The sequence below is a fragment of the Tenebrio molitor genome, chromosome 1, assembly GCF_963966145.1.
Source record: "Tenebrio molitor chromosome 1, icTenMoli1.1, whole genome shotgun sequence".
NCBI classification, from domain to species: domain Eukaryota; kingdom Metazoa; phylum Arthropoda; class Insecta; order Coleoptera; family Tenebrionidae; genus Tenebrio; species Tenebrio molitor.
In genome coordinates, this window is record NC_091046.1 from 21,339,374 (window position 1) to 21,367,170 (window position 27,797).

The 27,797-nt window shown below is 35.3% G+C and overlaps 1 protein-coding gene across 22 annotated transcripts in view; it reads left to right on the forward strand.

Moving 5' to 3' along the window:
• The window catches only part of Dscam2 (Down syndrome cell adhesion molecule 2), a 431,544-nt gene that overhangs the window by 224,942 nt on the left and 178,805 nt on the right, over positions 1–27,797 (forward strand). For 11 of the 22 annotated variants that reach the window (XR_011156457.1, XR_011156456.1, XR_011156459.1 and 8 more), the window contains exons 11-16: positions 1,367–1,651; positions 1,726–2,010; positions 2,471–2,590; positions 19,107–19,280; positions 19,335–19,766; positions 25,765–26,232. Coding sequence is in view for 15 of the 22 variants with exons in the window: in XM_069036617.1 (XP_068892718.1) it covers positions 1,367–1,651; positions 1,726–2,010; positions 2,471–2,590; positions 19,107–19,280; positions 19,335–19,766; positions 25,765–26,232 (1,764 nt within the window). In the remaining 7 variants the exon portion in view is untranslated. Of the gene's footprint in view, positions 1–1,366; positions 1,652–1,725; positions 2,721–19,106; positions 19,281–19,334; positions 19,767–25,764; positions 26,233–27,797 lie in introns of those variants that run through there. The other 11 variants (XM_069036621.1, XM_069036620.1, XR_011156461.1 and 8 more) reach the window with 11 other exon arrangements.

Sequence of the window (27,797 nt, forward strand, 5' to 3'; positions counted from 1 at the left end):
AGTACCTAATATCCGTGGAAACGAAACTTTTTCTTAATCCAAATAAAAAATAGCAGAGGAAAAATCTACCAAATTTTGCCTGATAAACTGTTTAAATTTGGGCAGATCATTTACCAACACCCTGTATACAACTCTTTTATAAACACGCCATAAAAAATAAATCCAAAATTTTTATGTATGAACTTGTAAATAAAATAAGGAAAAAGAATTATTACCTAAGTTCCATGATAGGTAGCAATGGAGAGCGAGACGAGAGCGTTGAATTCATGGCAAGGGTTACCGGAGACCCGGATTAGCAGCGTGGAATTTATGACATCCCCAACAGGTATATTTTCTTCAGTGGGGATTTACGAAATTTTTATGCTCCAATTTATGGACGCCCATACTAGACTAGCACGTCGGCAGGCGAAAACTGACCACTATCGTAAATCTTCATTATTATAAACTTTAGAACTTACCCTAAACCCATTGCAAGTCAAGAAGCTAAAGTTCCAATTTCTCGTTCCTAAAATATACCAAGTTATAATATACAGGTGTTCTAAAATTATGGCCAAAAAAAGTTACACAGCAATTTCCCATATCAACATCAAAGCGAAATCGTAATCGAACGTTTTTTTTATGCATCTGTATGATTTTACTGAGGTTTAAATTTTTGTCTTATAACTTGATTAAATTTTGACACTGCAAATTGTAAGGTAAATAGATGTTGGCAAACGTAAATTTAAAAAAAAAGTGTGTGCTTAAGACCGCACGACAAAAGCGAAAACTTCGATGACGCTCGTAATGGATTTTTCAGTTGCCTGTACACAAAATATCACACCTCGAGATGCCCTTTTGGGATTGGTAGAATTACAAGTCTTGTAACTCAGTTATGACGGCAGTAGTAAATTCTTTGTTTCTATTTTTTGACAACTTATTGTCGTCAACAGGTGCCCTTTTTCTCTAGGGCACGAGTTGTGAAAGGCCCTGTATAAAAAACATCAAAATATGTGAATAAGTGAGTGCGCACCGTTCACACACATGAGTTAAATGGGGTGCAAAACAATTCAATATTTTTGGATTCAATCGTTAATTAAAAAACAAAAAATAAAATCCTCTTCACCGCACTTTTCACCTAAAAAATGACAGTGACAGCGACAAAAATTGATAGTTCACATGAAAGCGGCAAAAATTTCCATAACATGGGCATGGCCTGCTTCGACTACAATTATTTATAATAACCCTGTAGTAGATGATGCGACATTTGATGTGAAGTTATGGATTAGATCTTGCAGCATGTCTTACCAGGATCAAGGATCATGATGGCAACCGTTTCTTCAAAGTTTTTGTATTTTAAGTCTTTTATTTGACACGTATTTTCTTTCAGTTCCTCCTAAAGTTAGCCCCTTCTACGTGGAGGATACCTTACATATTGGTGACCGTGCCAGTTTAACATGTTCTGTAACCAAAGGTGATTTACCTTTGACGATTTCTTGGCTAAAGGATGGTCGCAACGTTCAACCTGCTCATATGGTATCCATCACCCAAGTGGACCAATTTACTAGTATTCTAGTCATAGAAAAATTATCTCCAGAGCACAACGGCAACTATTCATGCGTGGTTCGCAACTTGGCGGCCGAGGTATCACATACACACCAGTTGGTAGTGAACGGTAATTGGGCGTGCCGTGTCGCGCGTTTTAATATTTCTTTTCTATCTCTGATGTTTGTTTCTCTTCTCTCTCAGTTCCTCCTATTATTGAGCCCTTTTCCTTTCAAGACGGGCTGTCGGAAGGCATGCGAACTCGTACCGTCTGCGGCGTGAGTTCTGGGGATCCGCCACTGGTGGTCTCCTGGCTCAAGGACGGGCAACCGCTGACGCCTTCGCTGGGCGTCAACGTGTCGGCCCTTGATCCCTATTCTAGTCTCCTCAGCATTTCTAGCCTTGACTCTCGGCATTCTGGAGACTTCACTTGTGTAGCCAGCAACCCAGCAGCCGAGGTCAGGTACACCGCCAAGCTACAGGTCAAAGGTAACCACCCAGCCTGTCTCCTTCCACCCATCACTCCTCACTACACCTTCCGTTGCTTTGGCACATGCGTCAACTGGAACCCTCAGGTCAAGGTACTGTTGCACCTTTTTTGTTCTTTTTTATATTCACTAAGTAGAATTGTGTTGTTATTATTGTACTGTTCACTAAGCATGCTGTTTACTTTCAGTAGTTTTATGAGAGTTAGTAGTTTCAAAGTGCCGTTCGTACCAGTTGCTTAATATAACACCACCACCATCACCACCACTACCACCGCCAAATTAAGAAGATATAAGCCCCTTCACGAGTACTTGCTTATTGCAGCAAAACCAGTAAATTAGCCACCCCTCCATAAACCGTGTAGAGTGTGGTCAGTGTTTCAACCTACGGCACAAATTGCAACATAAATGTGTATATAAAATAATTTAAGTGGTACCTACATTAACTGTTCAAATTGTTTCAGTACCACCTCGTTGGGAAATAGAGCCCGTTGATGTTAGTGTGGAACGAAACCATCAAGTCTCTATTCATTGTCAAGCTAAAGGTGTACCCACTCCTACTGTGACTTGGAAGAAAGCCATAGGTTTCTTATAATTTATTATGTTAAGCATGTTGGTTACTATAAGATCGTATTTTGTATACCTACTGCATGCTGCAAGAATCTTCCGACAAATTAGTACTTAATAAAATTATTATTTTTTAACAAAACTTAATTTAACTTGAATGATTTGTAGGAAAAATGAAAAACTTGTTATAATGTACAATTGATTATGAGAACTTTTTTATGTTTTTAATGGAAGTTGCAAATGTAATTTTAAAGTTACTTAATTTCTTGATTAATGAAACATATCAATCATATAACTTTCACTATTTGGTAGCATTAACATTTTCTTTATTAATGTTATCAATTTTTTTCAAGAACAACACAATAAGGTCTAATTTTTTCCAACAAAATTTGCCATTTAAGACGTGAGTAGCTTTTGCAACGAAAATCGCCCTCAAATGTCACATGATTTATACTGACAAATCACAACTCCGAATTGTTTGAACAGCAACCAATCACAATTTAATTGACCTAGGGAAAAAAAATTTCGGGCGATTCTCTTCCGAATATACCTCGGGACAGATATATATCGCCACAAATTTTTTCTTGCAGTCCAACACTCGTGTTTGTCGCTCAAAATTACCCTCGGGCTGGCGCCCTCGTGTAATTTTCTTGCTATAAACACTCGTGTGTCAGGACTGCTCAAAAAAATTTCCGGCAATATATCTGTCCCTTGGTATATTATACAGAGTGTCCCCAAAAAAGAAGACGAGTCCATAACTCCGTTATTTATCGGAAGATTTTAATTATCATTACACCAAATTAAATGGTTGTTAATAGGCTACACAATGGCCTAATAAATTCAAGTATAGCCCCATGGGTTTCAAGGGTAAACTGTCAAAATATTTTTTTTTTAATGGGATTACATATTTTTTTTAGTAATTCTGATAGAGGTTTTTATTCTGAAAATAACAGTGTATCACAAGTATACATTTAAATACCAAAAATTCACAAAAAAAAATGTAGAAAAAGGCTACTATCGTCTATATTCCATTTTGCGCTAAACATTGGCGGCATATCTGCGCAATCCCACATGTTATTATTTGTCATTTGTTTTTCCAGCTACCTTAATTTGGTTATTACATTGTAACGCAATCCATTTTGATATCTTTTCGCTTGGTGCTCGTCATTTGTTTCAAAAGTTAGTGTTATTTTTTTTTATGTGAAGTTATACTTGTGATACATTGTTGTTTTCAGAATTAAAATCTCTATCAGAATTACTAAAAAAAAGTATGTAATGCCATTTGGAAAAAAAAATTTTGACAGTTTAGTCTTGAAGCCCTTGGAGCTATACGTGAATTTATTAAGCCGTTTTGTAGCCTATTAATAACCCTCTAATTTGGTGTATAGATAATTAAAATCCTCCGATAAATAAGGGAGCTATGGACTCGTCTTTTTTTTTGGGGACACCTGTATATGAAAATTACACGAGTCGACGAAGGAGACGGGTGTAATTTTCCAAAAGCAAAAGTTAAGAATGTCTTAAATGACAAATTTTGCAGAAAAAAATAGACCACGAATTGTATTCGACTTGACAATCCACCGAGAAAATTTTTATCGAGTTGACGCATATACGCAACCATTTGTTTCAGCAATTATTATACGCTGTGACTAGCCTCCCGGCTCCGGTATTCATACGAATCCCGGTTTTGTTACGACATCATGCAAGTGACGTCATCGATGACCGGGATTATTTAAATCCCGGCTGGGAACGTAATATTTGCATCTAGACGGGATGGGCAATACTCGCCTATATACGGATCTCGGCCCAGTGAAGTTCAAATATGCAAGGTATAACAACAGTTGCAGTAGTAGTATAGGTGTCCCATCTAAGAATTTCGAGCCTAACATCTCGGTTATTTGCCAATAGATTTTCATGAAATTTAAAATCTAGATATGTCAGACGGTAAAGATTCAATTAGTGATAATAAAAGTTAAAAAATGTAATTTTAACACATGTTTCTTTATTGAAAATTAAGCGGATTATTATTAAATTGTTAAACATCAAAAAATACAAACAATTAACTAAATCGCTCCTCTGATCCAACCAAAAAATTAGATTTTGTTAAAAATTTGATCTAAATTTTGAAGGTATTTGAGCAGTCATCTTTTGAAATAATTGATGAGCAACATTTTGTACACTTAAAATCTGTAAAAAGTGGGCGCGCTTTATTAGAAAAGTAAAATTGTATAAATTTCAATATCTTTGGAAAAGGAAACAAACCTTGCAATAAATAAATAACAATAAAACGTAACAATCAACGTCAAATGTCACTTGCGTTTGCCGATCTACTTTCAACAGACAATTGCGTGAAAACAAGCACTGAGTCGCCACAAGCGTCTACGTACACCAATCTTGCGGAGCTTCGCGTCTGCGTGGATGCGTTTTTTCTGGCTAGACACGCTCAGGGCGTCCTCCTAGATCGTGTCCCACCATTCAAACCTTGTGCAAATGCCTTTTTTTTTCTCTCTTGTTGTGTTTCAAGGTCGCGCCAAGTCTTAGTACTTATAACTAAAGGGTAAGAAAAATTTTCATTTGCACAAGGTTTGAATGGTGGGACACGATCTAGGAGGACGCCCTGAGGGTGTCTAGCCAGAAAAAACGCGAAAAACGCATCCACCCAGACGCGAAGCTCCGCAAGATTGGTGTACGTAGACGTAGACGCTAGACTGCGTCGCCAGCCGAGATACCGGTCGTCGATGACGTCACTTGCATAAAACCGGGATTCGTATGAATACCGGAGCCGGGAGGCTAGTCACAGCGATTATTATAACGGGTGTTTTTTAAAATTTGGCGTCGAAGTAGGCGTTGAACTGTCGATTATGAACGCACTATACAGGTTACAGATCACGGATCAGCTGTATAAAGCTTACGTTTTTACACGAGTGGTACGCTCTCAATCGACTTTCCAACGCCAAATTTAAAAAAACACCCTTTAGTAATGAATAATGTTGAATGTAAAACTAATCATATATTTAGGACCTTGTTTGTTACACGTGTCTACCGATTTAATATTAATTTAATATAAATTTGACATTTCATTTTGACCTAATAAATTTGACGTTTCATTTTGACATTAATTTTTTCGCGGAAAAACACTACCCGTTGTTTTTTCACTGCGAAAAAACACTGCTCGGTATTTTTTCACTATAAATCAATTTGATTGGTCCAAATTTGAAAAATGCTGCAATTTGATTGGTTAAAAATTTTCGAGTTGGATTGTCGACTGTAATTACACAAGAGGTCTTTTTTGTCCAGTTAAAATTGAATTTTTTTACGATAATTTGGTTACTCCACAAACCACCAGATAAAAAAACCCGTCGGACTCGGACCAAATTAGAGTTTAAAAAATGAAATTTTATCCTGGACGAAAAAAACCTCGAGCGTAATTCGATCAGATAATTTAATGAATAATAAAAAATAATAGGTAGGTACCTAATTATGAAAAATTGAATTGGCCATTTTGCACTTCAATTTACCAGCTGTGTCAATGTTTAAGATTGTTGGTTCGTTATCATAACAACAAACAATAATCAGGTTCGAAAAAGTTTGCCATGGAAGTTTAAGCACATTTTATCCAGATGCAAAATTAGGGCTAACTTTATCCGATGTCAAAGTGACAAATGCATCGCGGCTTATGGGATTTTTTATACATGAATTAAATTATCAGTGGAATATTAAGAAGAGTTGATATGTACCCAATTTCAAGAACGACGTGTCGTGTACCAGACAACAATGCACGTATCTGGTAAAGCTGCGCTCAGAACGCGTATCGCAGATTTACAATCAGCTCACCATCCTCCAACTGGGGCTAAGTTAGCCAAATCAAGTCTTCTAGCATCGACTCACGCCAGGCCCGCACTCCCCGTGATAAATATCGAGCCATTTTTCGGTGACATTCGGGACTAGCACCCTTTCGAAGACTTGTTTGTCTCCGTAAACGGAGAAAGTCCCACAATCTCGGACGTCGAGAAAATGCGTTACCGCGCATCAAGTCTGAGAGGCAATGCTGTGTGTGAATTTACCAGTATGCAGCGACTCATTTAAGGCGGCATGGGATCTACTCACCAAACGCTACGAAAATAAGCATTTATTCATCATTACTCAACTCGACAAGCTGTTTTTACTCAAGAGAATTGAGAACAGATCGGCAAAGGAACTGAACCATCTCCTCAATACAACCAGTAAAGCAGTGAATGCACTGCGAGCCCTTGAATCACCAGTGGATCAATTGGATCAATTTATTAGTCCATCTTCTGGTCCAGAAACTGGACATACGCACACGTGAAGACTGAGAATTCAGCCTTGGCACTAATATGCCTTTTCGTTGTAAACAACAATTAAACTAAATATTTGCCGTTATTGTCAATGACTTCCAACCATCTTTGTCCCAAAATCTCAATGCCACGACGATAGAAGATGGACTCTTTCGTCCCGAACGATTCTTATCTTTAAGACCTTCTTCCCCATTCAGAAATTTCGCAAACCATCGCCGACAAGTAGACTCCTTTACCGTCCCCGCATCTTCAATTCTGCATGTATTTCTTGTGGCTGCTGCCGCTGAATGTCCACATTTAAATTCATATAATATTAAATTACGATTTCGTTCTTTTTCCATGTAAACAATCAATTACGAGGATGTAACCAATTGAAAATTATTTAACTGAGAAACGTCAAATTGTTTATGGACAAGTGTACTTCATATTTAAAAGAACTAACAAAAATTACCAATTGATTTTATATTTATTTTATATCGTGAAACAGAATACCACAAAAACGCTCAGAACTTTCTGGACATCCTAATATTTACGATCGTTTTACAATGGAGCATTTTCCAAAGCATGATTTTGAGGACCAGTTTTTTTTGCTCGCGACAGTATAAACATATGTTATGCGATAATTGTTGTGGAAAGTGTATAATAATTTAAAGGGTGGAAATTAATCTCGCGTTACTCAAGTAGGTACGTACCTCTAGTTTTAAAAACGCCATTTTAATTCTATTTATTTGTGAATTAAATCGTTTAAGGTTTATACTAAACCGTAGAACAACAATAAACAATGACTTCCTCAAAAATTCGTCTCCTAAAGGCAGTCGTACTATGGCGGCCAAAGAATTTTAGCCGTCTATCTTGACATTCACGTAAAGTTTAAATAAACCTTTAGGAACCGTAACCCCACTTTCGATTCTTGTCATTTTGACATGCATATTGTTATTCTGCCAATCAATTTAAACTGTTTAAAGCTCAGATATTTCTAAAATCCGACATGAATGAACAAAATTAGAGCAGTCGTACAGTCGCTGCCAAAATACTTTGGTCGTCAATGTGGCATAAATGATATTCAATTGTAAAGCAAGCTTTAGGATGTTTAACCTTATTTTTTATTGTTGTCAAAATCCATCAGTGTCATACGGGTGGGGTAAATCCCAGCTGCGGAGGCAGGGTTCAAAACAAAAGATCAACATGGTCGTGGTTTAGACAACTTTCAGAAGCAAGTAACACGATTCTACAGGGTGATTCATCTTTTACCGCCGGTGGCAAAATTGACCTTAAAAATTAGAATTCCGTTTTCATATTTTGCAGACCTAATTTATTATTCATAAGGCACATAATATCGAAAAATGAAATTTATAAGTTAATTAGTTCAAATTTTGGCATTTTCTCAATTATTAGTTGTTTAATTTATTCAACCTTGTGGCATATGCACACTCAGGTATTTTCACACAATTTTACCATGTTAAATGACTTTTAGCATATGGTATTATTGAAATAAACGCATTTTTTTATTCAAATTTGTATTTGCTTGATGATTTATGACATAATGTCCCAATATCTTAACAATAAGATCTATTGCCATCGCAGTAGGTCCTTTACAACTCTATTCGTAAAATCGAACAAATTCGCCTACGCAGGTCAGTTTTACAGGGTAGTCATTGTTAAAGAAAATTTACAACACTAAAAGTCAACGAGTACCAATAAAAGCAATTTTTCCATTAAAATCGATTTAATTCAAAAACTATCAAACATTTTTCGAAACGGATTGCAGTTATTGATTTTATACGCCATTAGCTACATTCTGATGTAAAAATTTAAGTATGAAAATTTTTTAAAAAACAGTTTTTTATAAATATCTGCTCATAAAAAAAACTTTTTTTGAAATAAATTATACCGACCAAAAGTAAATTTTTCGACAAATCAAATCTGTAAATTTCATAAATTTTTCTCAATCCTTAAGGATCATTTTGCCACCGGCGATAAAAGATGAATCACCCTGTATATTTATCAAAAACTGAAGATGCCATATTTTTGACAAGAATAATTTGAAATTGTCATGTACTATTCCGGCCACGGAATTTTGGCCAACATTTTTTAGACATTTCTAAAAAATATGTTGTAAACCAAGCATTAGTGTCATTAATAAATGACAATTATTAAAAATCACTTTGAAGTTTTTCTTGTGACATCAAAAAAGCAGGGAAATTGCATTATCGAGTCAAAAGTTGGGTTATATTCAATAAGGCCAATTCACACCTATTTGTCAGTTAAATGTCATTTGTGGCCAAGATTCCGTGTCCGGAATAGTATATTGACATTAATAGATTTTATTTACACTGAAATGTTAAAAAGTGACGACCAAAGTATTTTGGTCGCGATAGTACATAAGGTAACCTCAGGTAAACGTAATGTGTAGTAGAAATTCACAAAATAATTGCGAGTTTTGAAATTTACCAACCAAAAAATAATCAAGACGGTAATCATAATGACAATAAAGTATGGATTACTATCGCGACCAAAATACATTGGTCGTCACTTTTTGACACTTCAAATGTAAATCAAGTATTAATGTCAATGTACAGTGGCGGCCATTAATTTGGAAACACCAAGATTTTTCTATTGTAAATTGTTTGTCACTTTGACAATGTTATTGACATATCAATTTCGGCTACGACAGTCTGTTGAATGCGCTCAACGATGACATGGGTGACATGAGTTCATGATCATGACATAACGCTTACACTATCAAATATTAGAAATATACAGTAAACTAGATTAAGCCGGTGTTTCCAAATAAATGGCCTTCACTGTACATGATAATTTCAAATTATTCTTGTCAAAAATATGGCACCTTCAGTTTTTGATAAATAAGGAATCGTCTTACTTGCTTCTGAAGGGTTGTCTATGGGGCAAATTGCAGAAATAATGGGTATAGGAAAAAGTGTTGTTACGTTTACGTATGTTGTTAATAAGCAGCGAAGAACGGGTTTAGTAGAAATTTTGACAACAGTAAAAAATAAGGTTAACCATCCTAAAGCTTGCTTTACAATTGAATATCATTAATGTCGCATTGACCACCAATGTATTTTGGCCGCGATAGTACAATTTTTTTTTGAAATGACAGAAAATGTCGGCTAAAACTTTTTGGCCGGCATGGTACAATGGCGGACAAAAATTTTCGACCACAACTGTCATTCCACTCACGTATGCTGTAAACAGCCTTTAGGGACGAATAACCTCACTTCACATGTTGACATGTGTCAATCAAATTGTGTCTATGTGTTAGTGATATGGTAAATTGCGCACACTGGTCAAATTTAACATTCAGGAACCCAGAGGGTCCTTTAAAATACAGGTACCTAAACTGTGCACCAGTAGTGACGACGGGCGTTCAGTCATAATAATTCTTGTTCAGGACTAGATAATGATCTTCTTTTAACCACTTGGGCTTTAACACTCCGAAATAAATATATCGGACTTAAAGAAAACATTTTTTTGACATTATTTGGTACATCTTAGGGTTCTGTAGGTGAATTGAGGTAACTTATAATCTTTACATAATTGAATCTATGTGATTAAGAAGTAGAATTATTCTTATATAAATTAATGCATTCCTCTAAGAACAACTGCTTCTTTATTATTTTGCCACGTAGTTTTTTTCTCAACATTGGCGCTTCTAATTTTTATTTAGAACATTTACAAAGTTAAAGATACGTTGGAAATGCGAGCAACACTTGAACGATGCTAATCCCTTGGTTGCAGCTACCTGGTCAAAACCTCTGAACAATTTTAACCACGTGCGCAATTTACCTGCGTCCATGTGTTATAACATCAATCATGCTTCTTAGTATTCCTAAGGTTGCCGAAATTTGCCTCTGGGACATACCATTCTGCGCAAGAGTTATTATCCTAACTTTACTGAAATAAGTTATTCGTAGCAAACGTCAATTATAATGACAAAGTTTAAACTACACGCAATTTTTGTGAAATGACAGGAAAAGGGTGGACGAAATTTTTTGGCTACTACTAGAAAAAGAGGCAAAAATGACGTTTTTAGAACTGGAAGTACCTACTTGAGTAACGCGAGATTAATCTCCATTCTTTAAATTATCTAACTGTTAAATTTTATTAAAATCTATGTACTATCGGTGGACATAAAAACCTGGGACAAACGTTACAATTGTATAAAGTCAAAAATCAGAAATATACATTGGGTAAATTTGGCTTTTTACAAACAAGGTTATAAAAATTATGACGGGGTGAATGACGTTCAGTTGTCAAAACCATCAAGTTTAAGTTCAGTTTGTTTCATATTGAATGATATTGTTTTTTTCCCAATTAAATAGTTGGTAATTATTTACAGAATCGGTTTTTTGGTCGGCAAAACAGGTAGGTAACAATAGGTGACAATAGTTAATCTGACAATTTGTGACAAAGCGAAAGTTTTATACACAATAAAAAATTTTTGAATGTCCCAGCTTTTAATGGCCACCGATGGTACTTATCTACAAATATTGGGCGATTCGAAATGAGTGTGGATAAGTATGGCAACTATGTACGAAAATTTATGTGGCAACTGTGTGGGTGGGGTAGAGTTGACATTTGTATGACATTTCATAAGCGTGCATTTGATTTTTTTTATTCCATTGCACATTGATTTGACAATTTTTAATTTAATGAAAGCAGTCTTGGATTTCTTTAAAAATAAAAAGATCAATTGGGATCTACTCGTTTGAGAAATATGTTTAGTTGGTTGCTTCGCGACGTTGTTAAGCCCATTATTACTCGTGAATAATATGATCAATAAAAAACATGAAATAAGCAGCGGCAATGAGAAATAAAAAAGTAATTTCTAAAAATGTGCTGGGTAACCATAACAATTAGAGTACCTAAGGGCCGGTTTCACCAACGTGAGTTAAATTTAACTACAGATTAAAATATACGAAAACATTGTTATAACAATAGGTAACTAAAGTAAGGAAGCATTTTAACCTACAGTTAGCTTTAACTGGCGTTCGTGAAACCGACCCTATGAGAAAGAAGTACGAGTATCAGTAAATCTCTCCACGAAATTCCATCGAATAAGCAGGGCGCAACTATCACAGAATACCTATTCTAATGTGGATAACACAAAAATTTGTGGGAAAAAGGGTACCATACATATACGGTTAGATTTACCTTCAGATTGATTTGACCGGATAATAGTTATTTATTATACGAGCGGGCTAAATGAATGTTTAACGAGCGATGCGTTTAACAGCGCGAGCGGCGAAGCCGCAAGCGCGTTAACATCGCAAGTTAAACATTCATTTAGCCCGTGAGTATAATACAACTGTTTATCCAATTTTACACTAATAAACCTCTCCAATTTGAGTGTAATTTTTTTTAAATCAAGTCCGAAGCTTGTGTCACTAATCATCTATGACTGTCGAGTCGCTGAGTGTGATTTTTTGTTGCCATGGCTTTATTGACATGAAAAAAAAAATCGGTGTGACAGTGAATTATTTTATCCAATATTACTTCTAATAAAATTAGGTATTTACGGCGTATACACGTGTAGAAGGTGAAAATCTAGAAAATGGATGATACAATTATGAACAATTGCTTCCCAATACCTGTAATGTATGTATAATTATTGTTTAATACATTTTTATTTATTTTCTTTGACATTTACTTGACATTTTTAAACCGCTAGCGAAATAAATTGCTAGAGCAATTAAAATTTTATTCGATTATTCATTAAACAAGTGCTTTTATCCCCTGTATCTAAGTATTTAAACATGACTTTATAAGGTAAAATTGGATAAAATATTTTACTGTACAATATCGGCAGCGTCAGACAAATTTGCGATAAATTGTATCAAATAATAGCCATCCTTATACGCTCGTTGAAGAATGTACTATTCCATTCGAGAACAAACTATTTATGACAAAATCCTCTTTCAGAAAAACCTCTCTTCATCATCGTTCATTATGAAAAAAGCTACGCCATATATTTTCAGAAGTTTTCTTCTTCATAACATTATATTGATTATTTTGTACAGGGTCATTATAAATGATTGTCCCATCGTAGCACAGTGGTCCGAAAATAAAAAAAAGTGGCCAAAATTCTGATTTTTGTTTCAATGACCTACAAATTCATCATGAAATCCGGAAAAAATAATGAAATAAATCTCAGATGCTCGGGGTAGTTTTAAGGGGGTGTTTTTTTACAACACTTTTAAATTTTTAATTTTTTAATTTAATTAAATTTAATTAATTTTTATATTTTTTGCTTATGGATCGCCTCAGAAACTAATAAACAAAATAAAGACGGAAGTTAAAGCGTAGGTGGCTGTGCGCTATGCTTTAGGTGCGCCGCTACGCCTACTAGTTGTTACAGACATTTATAATGACCCCGTATTATCATTTAATCACGTGAAGAGAGAGGATAATGTACAATAATAATTCGAGGTGTAAATTCGCTTAATCAGAATAATTAATCAGTCATAATAATTGATTATCTAGAGAATATAATACATTGAATATTGAGTCAATCCTTGCTTCTTAAATTTAAAATATTGACCAATAGGACCTTGTACCGTAGTGACAATAAGCGACTAACTATATTATCGATTAGGTATTAGCTAACTTGCGTTTGTTTCACTTGTCAAATAAGATAATTTAGAAAAATCAGACAAACGTCAGATACATTTTTTAAGTGTGTTACGAGCATTTCCAGAAAGAAAAAGTATATAATGACTCGTTGGGGTGAAACATCAATGAGTGGCATTAATTCTGCAATAAACAATAAATTACATAAAGCTTTTTTGCTTAAATTAATGTGCATTTATGGTCCTTATTTCAATTTATTATACAGGGTCTTTCAGAACTGGCGGACCAAAATAATACGGTAAAATCATCATCTTCTGGGAATAATAGGAATAATATTTTTAAAAATCCATCTTTATTGGATTTTAAAATAAGAACGTTTTTAATTGACCAATCGCGTGTAGATATAAAATTACCTTAAAAAATTATATTAGTAACTATCGAAAGAAATTTGATTGTTGCAAAGACAATAATTGAATATTATGTCATGATAAATTATTTTTTTTTTTTTGCCTTTCCCCTTTCACCTAACAGGCCTATCAGGTACCTTTTACGGTCGGCTTGGTTTCTTTTTTCCTTTGTGGTGCGGCGGGGCTCCGGGGTACTTTCCCCGGCTACCTACGCCCACCCTCTCTCCTCTCCTTTTTCTGGACGACACAACACGAATATCACAACACACAACATCCATGGGAGGCCATCCGGCCTGGGATTTGAACCCTGCTGACCTCGCGGTGGTGTCGGGAGAGTGTCGCTCTTCCTTCCACCACCCTACCGTCAGCCCCTACTAGACATACACACACATCCATGGCCCGGCGGAGTTTCCTTCCTTCGAAAAAATCCTCCCCCTTCGGTGGGATTCGAACCCACTAGCGCCGGGACCGCGACCTCGGAGCACTGTCTCCGACAGCCATGCGGCCACCGAGCTACCGTCATGATAAATTATTTCTGACAATTACAAAAGTCATTAAAGACGCTTTATGTTTACTTCTTCAGAATATTTTGATATGCTTGTCTTATATGGACAGTGTAATGAGAGTGCCACAGTTGCTGCTCAAGAGTACGCAGTTCGTTTTCCCAATAGGGAACGTCCTAGCAGAAATACTATAACCTAAAAACGTCCGTCATTGCACAAACAATGCGGATACCCAACAATGCATATGCATCATTTGAAATGCATCCATAGTTACAAATAAAGCAGGAAAACTAATTTATAGGTAACTTAACATCAACAACACGATTATTCAGTTTAAATTGCTTCTTTCCTAATCACTATTTAAGATTTAAGATTTTTTGAACATTTTTCCTATTATTCCCAGAAGATGATGAATTCACCGTATTATTTTGGTCCGCCAGTTCTGATAGACCCTGTATTCTCTTCCTAAATATAATTCGTGGTACGCTTAAGAATCGATAATTTGTTTACAAATGTCAACTCATGCCAGCTCCATTCTTTGGAAAATACAACTCGTGCTTCGCACTCGTTATATTTTCGTCGTTGGGACTGGCATTCGTAACATAAAAAAAAAATATCGATAATAAGCGCACCACTTATTATATTATCCCTGACAATTTTAATCAAACTGAAAATATAAAACAGTTAGACGTCTCCTAAAACAAGATAAATTGTAAAATACCATTGAAAGTTTAGTAGGATTGTGATATCAAGCATAAAGCTAAGTTTATAAAAGTTTCTAAGCCAAAACAAATGTCTCTTTTCAAATGGCTTGCCCAAGGCTGTAGAAAATTTATTAAAACAAAAAAAAAGTTAATTACGAAACGAATGTTTGAAAAATTAAATAAGTTAATAAGTAATTAATAATAAAGTAATAAGTTCTAAAATGTACTTAATTTATTGTATTGAGTATTTTGAAACAGACACAAGCAGCAGTTATGAGTTAACAATAGTAGTTATGGTTATTTCAATCATTTCTTTATGTCTTCCTACATCTTATTTGTATAAGTATATGCGCAAAGTGTTGTATATGTATTCTAGTCCTGTCAATAGAGACATAAAAATGGCTCCACCTTGCAAAAAGTACAGAAAAGTTTATACTTGGCAGGTATCTTCTATTAGGCATATTATTAATATTGCCGAGTTTGCGACCTTGGGGGGTTGCCGCTCGCCCCGCCATACTGGAGAATAGGGGTGGAAAATCACATTTCTGCGATTATTTCATTATCCGTGCGAGATACGTCTATCTAAGTAGAAAATGTAGAGCGTATAATTCTCTACATTTTTTGTTGTTTATGTTTTTTTTGTCAAATCAATAGTTTCGTAGTTACAGCGTGTAGAAATCGAGAATTTCTATTCTTTTTGTACTTTTTATTCTTTTTTGTAATATCTAGTTGTTAAAGGTGGATATCCGGACTGTTTGTCACCATGTAAACAACCTCATAACGGCCGGAGTCCGTTAAGGGTGTCCGTTATGAGCGGGAGCGGCCGTTATGAATGACCAAATAACTATAGCAACGTAGATCTAAACTTTATTTTTCAACTTTTTTACAATTGGTACAATGATTAATGTTTAATGTTATGGGACACACCTTGAATTAATCGAAATCCGTAAGTCACTAGCAGCTGTAGACGAGATCGAAGATGATGCTTCAGAATTTTAATACCGACACAAGCGCGATTTTGCAGGGAATAACGATGACCTCACTTGCTCTGCGGCCATCCGGACATCGGGAATATCTCGATCGCGATTTTTTATTGATTTCAGTCGTTTATTTTCAACGGAAAGTTAAGTGTTGAACAAGTCTGACAAACAGCAGCAAATGGAGACAAGATCGAAGATGATGCTTCACTAACACAAGCGCGATTTTGCAGGCAATAACGGTGACCTCACTTCAGGACATCGGGAATATCTTGCTTGCGGTTTTTTATTGATTTCATTCACTTATTTTCAACGGAAAGTTAAGCGTTGAACAAATCTGACAAACAACATTGAAACAATTTTTTTTCACAAACAACGGTCGACATGACGACGTCGTCCGCACACTTATTAATCATTCAGTTTTTTCGATGGCGTTGAAAAAAATGTATTTTAAAAAAATAATTGTGAACGAATCGTAGAGATATTACAAAAACTATTGTACAATACACGTCCGTTAGGGCCTTTACAGCCTTGCCAGTATTATTCGACTCGCTCTGCGAGCTCGTCTCACAAAATTTCTGGCTCGGCAGTAAAGGCTATCCTAACGGACTTCTACTGTAAAATACTATTCCACACCACTACAGAGGTAGAGCAATAGGGTGCGTTTTTTTTACGTAGTGTCCCCGGTGGGCATAGTCCACGATGCAGTAGAAATTTACTGTTTTACTCTTTTTGATCTATTTGTAACGTAGACGGATCCAAATGATCTGGATCGATCGGTATAGATGAGCTGAATTCATCAGAGTTTATGAATTCGGGAATTCCTCTTGAGAATTTTCCTCTTGTTTCTCAGGGTCATCATCATCATCATCAGGATCATTTGGCGTTTACCTGTTTCATTAGTATACACGTTGGAGTCCGATATGCCCGTAGACGGACAAACAATAAATGCTCGATTTCTACAGGCTGTAACTACGAAACTATTGATCTGACAAAAAAAAACGTAAAGAACAAAAATTGTAGAGAATTGTATGTTTTACATTTTTTGTAAGTAGTTAGATATACGTATCTCGCACGGATAATGAAATAATCACAGACGTTCCAGAATCTGAAGATCAAGACGAACAAATACCTGAAATCAATGAATTTCTATTTTGGCAAACGCCAGATGATCTTGATGATGATGATGATGACCCTGAGGAACAAGAGGAAAATTCTCAAGAGGAATTCCCGAATTCATAAACTCTGATGAATTCAGCTCATCTATACCGTTCGATCTAGATCATTCGGGTCCGCCTACGTTACGAAGAGATCAAAAAGAGTAAAACAGTAAATTTCTACTGCATCGTGGACTATGCCCACTGAGGACACCACGTCAAAAAAAACGCACCCTATTGCTGTACCTCTGTGGTGGTGTGGAACAGAATAAAAAGTACAAAAATAAAAGAAATTCTCGATTTCTACACGCTGTAACTACGAAACTATTGATCTGACAAAAAAACATAAAGAACAAAAAATGTAGAGAATTACATGCTCTACATTTCCTATAATAACTTAGATAGAGGCATCTCGCACGGATAATGAAATAATCGCAAAAATGTGATTTTGCACCCCTATTCTCCAGTATGGCGGGGCGAGCGGCAACCCCCCAAGGTCGCAAACTCAACAATATTAATAATATGCTTGATAGAAGATGCCTGCCAAGTATAAACTTTTCTGTACCTTTTGCAAGGTAAAACTCCCTATTGATTGGACTATTCAGTAATATTAAGTTTTTTCACTTTTGGTGGGTACTGTAGTTGGTGTAAGCATAAATTTGTATTTGTGATAGATTTTTGGTATAGGCCGTGCCAAACGCAAATAATCACCACCTGTTGAATTCAGTTGATGAAATAGTATATTGTATATCAAGAGTTGAAAATGAAAGATTTCACACGAGTTTGCAGAATTGAGCCACAAGCCGTAGGCGCGTGGCTTAAGCAAACGAGTGTGTAATCGAATTTTCAACACGTGGTATACACGATATTTTTCCGACGACCACAAAAAAAACGCTAATATTCGGTATTCCTTCAAACTTCAAATATTATTCGACAGAGCTGCGGACAAAACATACATTGGTGGCCATGGTTACTACAACTGTGTGCAATGATTTCATTGCGCACAGGCTAGAAGGTATCTGATTGGCTAACCAGTTTCATTGCACACGGGTTCGCTATTTGCATGCAATAGCCAACTTTCAATAATAGTTATTTGTGCGAATTTACGCATTTTTCATAGTGGTCGTCGGAAAACAAAATTACACTAATGTGTAATGGCAATTTTGATATTACTAGGATGCTAGACCAATCAAATCTAAGTACACAACGATGCCGGTTGATTTTCTGGGTAGAATGCAGTGTTGGTGGTTATTTGGTTTTGTCAAAGACTATAGGTACTATTTCAATACTGTGGCAACCAATCAAGTAGAATTTAACTCTCTCTGTAGGTGAAATTTTAAAGTATATACTCGTAGGTAGTTGGACTAGAGAAGTAATATGATGCTAGATACATAGAGATTTATAATTTTATCCAACTCATAATAGTTATTGAGCCATAATTGATATCATTTGAAACTAGTAAAGTGCCCTATAACTCACTAGTGATTTATAATTATAACCCACTAGTAAGTTAAGGTCATAAGTCACTATCAATCAGTTTCTTCCATTTCGATTTTTTCTTTCGTGTAACTATTTACAACAAAATTAATAATTTTCTATGGCAACATGAATCTTGGCCTTCTCATAAAATGATTTGATTTTCGAATTATGAGCAGCATCAATTCAATTAATTTGTTAACAGAAATAGTTAAATTGATTCGTTGGATAAAATTATGTATGGAACTCGTGTGTTCTCGGTCATAAGTCACTCGTAAAAACAAAGCCACTCGCACTGCGTGCAATAAAATATGATGATTTTTAAAGTTGATTGTTAATGCATGTACAATGTCAAGAAAAAAAATATTTTCATAGTGTCTTTCTTATTCTGTATCTGTGTAGCTGCTAAATCAGGAGATTATGAAGAAGTGAAAGACCATATGTATACACGGTTATTAGGAAATGGTACTTTAATTCTTCAGCACGTAAAAGAGGATCGTGAAGGATATTATTTGTGTCAAGCTGAAAATGGAATAGGTCCTGTTATAGGAAAAGTTATTCAGCTGAGAGTTAATTGTATGAAATATAATTGTTGGTAAAATTATTAATAAAACAAGATTTATTTTACAGCACCACCATATTTTGCAGCACCATCTCGTCTAGTAACCATTAGAAAAGGTGATACGGCCTTCTTGAAATGTGACGTAAATGGGGATAAACCAATAAGTGTGATTTGGTTACGCGGTGGCAAAAGCGAACTTAATCCGTCGTCAAATTATAGAGCAAGCGTTAAACAAGATGTAACACCAGATGGTGTAGCAGCTGAATTACAAATTGTTAATACACAGGCGACGGACAGTGGAACATATTTTTGCCAAGCGAGTAACATGTATGGTAAAGATCAACAACTTGTTCAGCTGTTAGTTCAAGAACCACCTATGAGTCCACAGAATCTTGAAGCTGTTATGATTAGTAGTACTAGTGTTCATCTAAAATGGCAACATAACTCTGGAGATTCCGATGAAGTTTTCAAATTCATTATAGAATTTCGTGAAACAGATGGTAAGTTCCCTTCGGCTTTTGTTAAAATTTTATTGAATTCCTGTGTCAGTGTAGATATAAGTACAGGGTCATTATAAATGATTGTCCCATCGCAGTAGGCGTTGGTAACGTAGTTGAATGTGCCGCAAGCCTCATAACATGAGTGAGACTAGTATCGTCGATAGACGGCGCTACCGGCGGTAGTGGAAATCTGTCAACTACACTTCGCCAAAAAAATTAAGGATATTGTTGTATGTGACCAGCAAATGAAGAAAAGGGAACATAATCAATACAAATGTTTAATTCCATTCATTTTTAGCCAAATCAATACAGAATGAAACCAAAAAAAAGTCAAATTTTTGAAATTAAATAAAATTTAAATTAAATTAAATTAAATAATTTTTGTTATACCTAATTTCTAATAACGGGTACTTCGTCTTTGTACCCGTATAGCTTATCGAACACGACGTGAGATACTTCGAATTAAGTTCTCAATCTTCTGGGGATCTGTTGCCACAAAATAGGGAGCAACTCACCCAATTCCCGAATATTCTCTGGATAAAGCAAATGGTCGGTCAGACCGTTTTCAAGAAGATCCCAAGGCGTGTTCAATGGGGTTGAGGTCTGGAGATCTTGCAGGTAGCTAAAAATATTGAATTCCGTGCAAATCTATCGTTTCCAAAACCTATTGTGTTCTGTGCGGACGAGCGTTATCGTCCACATATACGAAGTTTTTACGAATAGCAGGTTGAAATTGTGGCAAAATATTGTCAACAATATCATTACAATACATGTGTTCCGTCATAGTCCTTCGGCAAACATAGAGATCAATGCGCCCTCCAACACAGACGCCTCCATACACCATAAGAGACTTATCCCGAAAAGGTGCTCTAGTTTCCATAAATCGTTGTAAATACTATTCATTTGATCTCCCCCAACCTCGTACATGACCACTATCGCTATGAAGACCAAATCGTGATTCATCCCCAACCAGAACAAAGTCCCATTCCACTACCCAATTTTTATGTTTTCTTGTCCACTCTAAACACGCTGCATGATCAGCTGGTGTTAATAGAGGTGCTATGTATGGATAAAAACTGTCTAAACCAAATGCTTTAAATCGATTTCTTACTGTTTGAACGTGAACTGTTGGTCCACCAGCATTTCATGCTTGTAACGCTCGATAGAAAGGGTGCCTTCTCTTGTTAGAAGCAGATAACGATCGTGTCGAGCTGTTGTACTTCGCAGTCTTCCACTTCTGGGCCGTTATCTACCAGAATTTGTCTCAGCAAACCGATTCCACAGTTTACTTACAATACTCTGGCTAACCCAAAAATTTTGGGCTACTTCTACTTGGCGGGACCGCCTTCAAGCATTCCAATAGCCCTATTCACTTCAAATTCACTTAGATGTGGTCTTCTTTTCATATTTGGCAAAAACAATACGGTACAACCGTACAGTACACACAAAGTGAGATAAATGATTATTCTGTTGAGATCAACATTTCATCGAAAAAGAATTCAGTAAAAAGTGTAACAAAAAAAGAAGTTCTTTTACGCAGATTTGGTACAGAAAACTACCATGACGACGTTGTTGTGATTTTTTTTTAATTTTTCTTAATATCTCAAAAAATTCGACAATATCCCTAACTTTTTTGGCGCAGTGTAGTTTGTCTAACGTTGCAAGGCGGGCGGGCACATCCAAAATTTGTGTGGGTTTTCAACGCCAACTGCGATGGGACAATCATTTACAATGACCCTGTAGTTATTTGGCTTAGACTTTATGACAACAATAAATCAATTCAAGAGCTACTTGTATTATTGGTTAAAATACTTCTCAAAATTAAGATTAATTAAGAATACAAGAATTAGAACCCTAAACTCATTCCTACTTTAGTACGAATTTTAATAATAATAATTATCCATTATTTTGTATTCGGTCCTAAACAATAAAATATCAGAATACAATTCGAATTTTATGATGAAAACAATAGTACCTATATTAGATTATCAATTTTCTATCCATATACCATGTATGAATGTTGGACTGATAGTTCTTGACATATCAATTTTTAAATGTGACAACAGGGTGATAGTGAAATCCTAATTTTACAGAACAATTTTCAGAACAGGACAGTTACAGAGAAATAAAATTTTAAGCAAAATTTAAGTTAGATATAGGGTGTTCGCATGAAAATTTCGGATGGGTTGTTTGTTTTTAACGTTGTAAATTTGAATTCGGATTTTCACGAATACTTACGGCCACTTGCGTCACATAAGTAGTCAGTTCTTCGATGGCATTATCCGGAGATGCGTACACTGTTTTACATGTCTCCACAAAAGAAATTACTCAGATTTAAATCCGTGACTAAGCTGACCGCAAAGTGCATTCGTAGCCACCGATCTATTTTACTTCAAAATTGTTATCAAATAAAATTATGACGGCGCTTGCACAATATAGTTAAGCTCCATCGTGTACCTAAATACAACACATCACGTCGCATGGCCAAAATCACATTTTCCAAAAGGTTATTCAACATGTTTCGAAGACAATTTTCAATACCTTCCAAAGTTTCAAAAATTTTGAATTGAAAAATTAAATTTCCTTATTATTAGGTACATATGAAGTAACCATAAATGTATGTGAATCTGGATTAGTGAAGTTCACAGTTTTAACAAAAATCAAAATTACCTAACAATTATTTTAACTCGCAAAACGAACACAAAGATCTTACTCTGCGTTATAAGTTATATTGCTTATAACTTTAAAACTGTGATATCGTAATCAACTGACAGTTTTTGCGAGAAAAATGTGTAAAGTTTTTATCGCATACGAACATTTAACTTTCCCGTGCATTTTAAAAAAAGAATATTCCATCTGATTGTGTCAAATTAGGGGTTGGAGAAATGAAAAAAAAGTCGTTTCTAAGAATTTAAAAAAAAAAAAAATTGCGTTATTCACTACGATTTGTGCCGGTGATTAACATGTACTATGGCGGCCAAAAAATAATAGCCGTCACTATCTTGACATTCATTTAAAGTGTAAATAAATCTTTAGGAACAGTATCCCACTTTCAATTAGAGTAGTCGTACATAGATAACTTGAGGTAAACGTCTGTGTAGTAGAAAATGACAAAATAATAATCAAGACGGTAATCAAATCCATGGCCAACTTCATCTAGCTTCCGCTGCACTCCATACGGCCGTAACATTATGCCAATTTTCATTGTTGAAATTGATTCTATTAACCTCAAAAAATCGTTTGGTAACTAGCCCCAACTAGCGGAGAAAAATGTTAATAACAATGATTGACGTATCTATCCAAGTGTCATGAAGTTTCAAAAAGATATGAAAACCAAACGAAAATATGTAATAGAGATATTTTCATATTTGATGGCGGAAACAAGAGACTGAGAAATGTCACAAATTTGTATTGTCAGTGTCAAATTTCTCAAAGACGTTCGTGATTTCGACAGAAATGCAGCAAATTGGCAATAAGAAAGTTATTCATCGTCGGATTAGAGACAAAATTTGTAATCCGTTTGATTATACGAGAATAACTTTTCCTTTTGAACCACTGACAAAAATTGGTTTCCTTAGAATTTATTTTTTCAATCAATTTCGCGAAAGTTTAAATTTACCTAGACATTCCTTTTTACGGCGTTTATGACAAATTTGACACTGACAATACATTTTTGTGACATTTCTCAATCTTTTGTTTCCGCCACCAAATATGAAAATACTTACCTCTAGTCTTGTAAAACTGGAAAATATATACCTAACTAAATTTAATACATGATTTACATAAAACAATGGAAAAGGAACAAAACTCGAAAGTAACTTAGGTAATTCTAAACAGCATAAAGGAGTGATAACTAAAGAACATACCTAAATGGGTGGATAGGTAGGTAGGTACGTAGGTACCTCTTTGGTAGATACGTAGTATTATAATTTTAAAACCTTTCCACTTAGGTATGGGTTTATTAGCAATTGATTTTCTTTTTATGGAATCAGTTTTTTATGAACAACTATTGTTTAAAAGTTGTTTCATCAATAATTCTGTAATAACTTTACAAATTTTGTCTTTATGTGTGTTACAGATAAAGAGGGAATTACGAATTAAATGTGGAAGTAAAATTGTTACGAGTTGTTTGCAAATATTTTCTTGGGCCAAATATGATAAAATTTCTGTGGTGGCAATATCTGCCAATTCTTTAAAAAAAACTTACAAACTGATAATTTGGATAAGTCAAACCGCCACGATTTTGAAGATTAATTGAACGTAAAAGTGGACCAGGGGTTGCAAAAGGCCATATAGGAGAGAGACAATTGTCGCAGGGAAATATTTCATTTAATTTTTTTACAATATACCCTGCTATGAAAGCAACAGAAGCTGCATATATGGTGTTAATGCGATTAAAAATAATAATTGGTTTACTTAAATTTCGAATTTTCTCTAACAGTCGAAAGGCTAGTATCAAGTCCGGTTCACATTTTTCCCCCAAACTGACAAAAAACCACGGTTTCCACATCAACCCAAAAATATTTATTTTAAAATTTTTACAACAGATAGGGTTAGTTACCAAACGATTTTTTTAAGTTAGCTGAATCAACTTTAGACCCGTATTGGGACGGCCGTATGTAGCGCAGCGGAAGCTAGATGAAGTTGGCCATGTCAAATCATAGTAACAATAAAGTACGGCTTACAAAATTTTTTTTTTCTATAATTGATTCAAAAAATTGACATTCACGCATAGTTATCTGTGCATGAAGTGGGTCACTTTCTTACGTGTATTTTTTTTTTACATTGTTAGTAAGATCGAAACCATAGAAACCATACAAAACAGTGTGTGAAATTAGATTTCACGCACACGACTATTTCTGTTTTTTACTTCACGCACTGTTTTTTATTAGTTACCTAGCAACATGGTCACTGCATTGAAACTTCAGAGTTCCTTCAAAAATTTGAATTTTTAATTTCAATTTCGTGCGTGAAGATGTTTTTGTGCATTCAAAGGCTTATACTGCCTCGACCTGCGTCTCGGCGTAAAAGATCTTTTCATGCACAAAAAACATTCTCTTCACGCACTTAATATAAAAATAACTATTTTGAATTGAGAGAAATTGACGGCTATAATTTTTTGTCCGCCGTAGTACCGTGCGATCCAAAAGTCTTTCTAGCAAGTGGGTCGTCAGTCATCACAGTGGAAACGAATGCCGTTGAGGTGCAGCATATTTGGCGCATATTTAAATAAAAATTAAAAATATGTTTTATTAGTCTGTCCGTATCCTTTGATATTTTTAATTTCACATTTTTTTATTTTATGGTGTAATTATAATAATGTCATGGCTCACTTGATAGAAAGACTTTTGAGTCGCTTGGTACTTATACGTGGACTTACGTAACAAATGACGAGTGTTCAAATGAAAAGTTTATCCAGTTGACTATGACTTTTTGATGAAAGAACATGAAGAGAAAAAGGGATGATGTTTTCCTTGGCAGATGTTAGTTGTGTTTAGCGACTGTAACGTCTTTTTTGAGTTGAGTACAAACGAAATTGTTGCTAATGCTCAAGATACAATGGAAAATGCACCAAACACATCTATCCGACAATTGAGTCAGCAAATTAACCTCTCTGTTGGAACAACGCACACAATGTTACACAAAAATTTAATCTTTATCCCTTACGTGTCACAGTAGTGCAGGAATTGAAGCCAGCAGATTATCCAAGAAGATTACATCTTTTCAATTGGCTTGGCTTAACTTAGGTACAACAATTGAATTTAATTTCAATTTATTTTAATTAGTTGTGAATCAATTAACTTAAAATGATTAACGCCCAACTCTGTTATTAGTTATTACACAATATCACGCAAAATATCGAACCGGCAAAATAGGGATCCACCGTATTATCAAGTTCTCTGTGCGCAAATAATCTCACCAGTGTTGAATACAAAAGATCAGTAGAATTTGAAAAATATATTATATCCATTTTCTTTGTATTTAACGTTTGTTTTAGGTAACTGGAATCAAGTTGATTTAACTGAATCACCAATGTCCCTCGCTGCTTTGATAGAAGACTTAAATCCTGCTACAAAGTATACATTTCGTGTGATTGCTGTCGGACCTGCTGGTAAAAGTCCACCAAGTTCAGAACTTATAATAAGGACCGAACCACAAAGACCAGCTGGCGCACCTTTAAATCTGTCTGTTCGTTCACTTTCTTCGACAGAGGTTATTGTTACCTGGATACCACCATCTCCTGAATTGCGTCACGGGGAAATTCAGGGTTTTAATGTGGGGTACCGCACAGCTACCATGGGAGCTTTTAATTTTACCACAGTAATGGGAGATGGAGAAGATGGTGGAGAACTTTTATTAGGTGGTCTTGAAAAATATACGAGGTATACAATTGTTGTTCAAGCTTTTAACGAAGTCGGTACTGGACCGCTGTCAGAAACTGTTCCTATCCAAACTATGGAAGATGGTAAGTAGTTTTAGATAACAGATTTAAATGTACATATGTAATTGGCAGTAAACCCGCTCAATTTTTCTGAATTAGATGAATTTCGATTTTCAGTTTAATTTCAAGAACGAAACTTTGAAACTAGGTAGTAATTACTAAAATTTCCGTGTGAGGCGTTAGTGTATCATTTCCTAACATTTACGACGATTTGTATAATTTTTGAAAAATTATTTCTTCAGCCTAAAGTACTACCAGTCTTCAATAGATGTCACAACAATAGCTTTTGTATTACATTCAACCACAAAATGATCCTTTTTCTGATTTAGGGCCCATCAACCCCTTACAACAAGCTACCGATTCTTTCATGTCTTTCTAGATAAAGAAAATAATAGTTCAAAGTTTTATGTTGGGTTTACCCATTCTGGGGGGCTTTATTTGAGGTCATTCGCAAAGTTGCGTGTGCGCAAATCAGCAACATGCGAATGGTATTGCGAACGGTCGCTTAGCGGTGCGTTACGCACAATCGACTTTTCAACGCCTACTATGAGCTGAAATTTAAAAAAACACCTGATACTTACTCGTCCATTTCAATAATTTCTTTAACTCTCTTTCTCGACTCTCTCTTTTTAGTTCTTCCTTCTCTTGAATTATTTTCACTTTTTTACGTTTTGCCTTTTGGAAGAAGAAAAGCGGGTACAGATTTTAGGTGACAAATGAGTTCCTCCACGCGGTCAAATTTTTGCAGGTCTCTATCTTTTTGATCCTTATCAGGGATGGGCTGTGTCATTGCCATCTCGAACTCCAGGCCTTAAGCCAGACAGCGTGTGACGTCACGAGGAAGGCCAAACGTCAAAATTTGACATTTGTTTACATTTTCAGAAAGTATCAAATACGGTGTTTTAATCATTCTTATGGAAAATTGTGAGATAAGCAAAAGCTTGGTGGCAAGTGTATATAATAGTTTCAGTTGATACCAGGGTATTTACTGTTCATCGAACGTCGCAAGAGACGTTGAAACCTGGGAAGTATTTTTATACCCTATCAACATTTTCGTGATTACAAGTCGTTGTAAGGGCAATTTAGTTGAAACTATATTTGCTACACATATAATTAAGATGTATGAAGCATTTGTTGTGATTTGGTGTTATTTAAATGATTCACAAAGTAAAAATTACGAAAAAACAATAAATACACAAACTTAACCTCACTTGTAAATGACAATTTTCGCGTCATTAATGGCATTTAACTCCACGAGGCAGTAATTGTAAAGCCTAAACACATCGTTCTACTAAAAAAAAGAGTTCTAACCAAAAATTTTACTGTTTTTATTAAATTCTGGAGGTTTAATGCGTTTTTCGATGAAGCCTTTACTGTGACGTCACGATCAAAAACAATTGCTGCCTTAAGGCTTTGTGTTCTAGATGGCAATGGCTGTGTCGACTATGTCATTGTCGACGCGTCGACAATTAGCTAGATGTCGAGAAATTGGAAGCTGTCAACAATGTCGACAATGTCAACAATGTCGAGATTCCGATAATTAAAGTTTTAATTGCATTCAGAATTTCAAAACATGTAAATTCAATTCT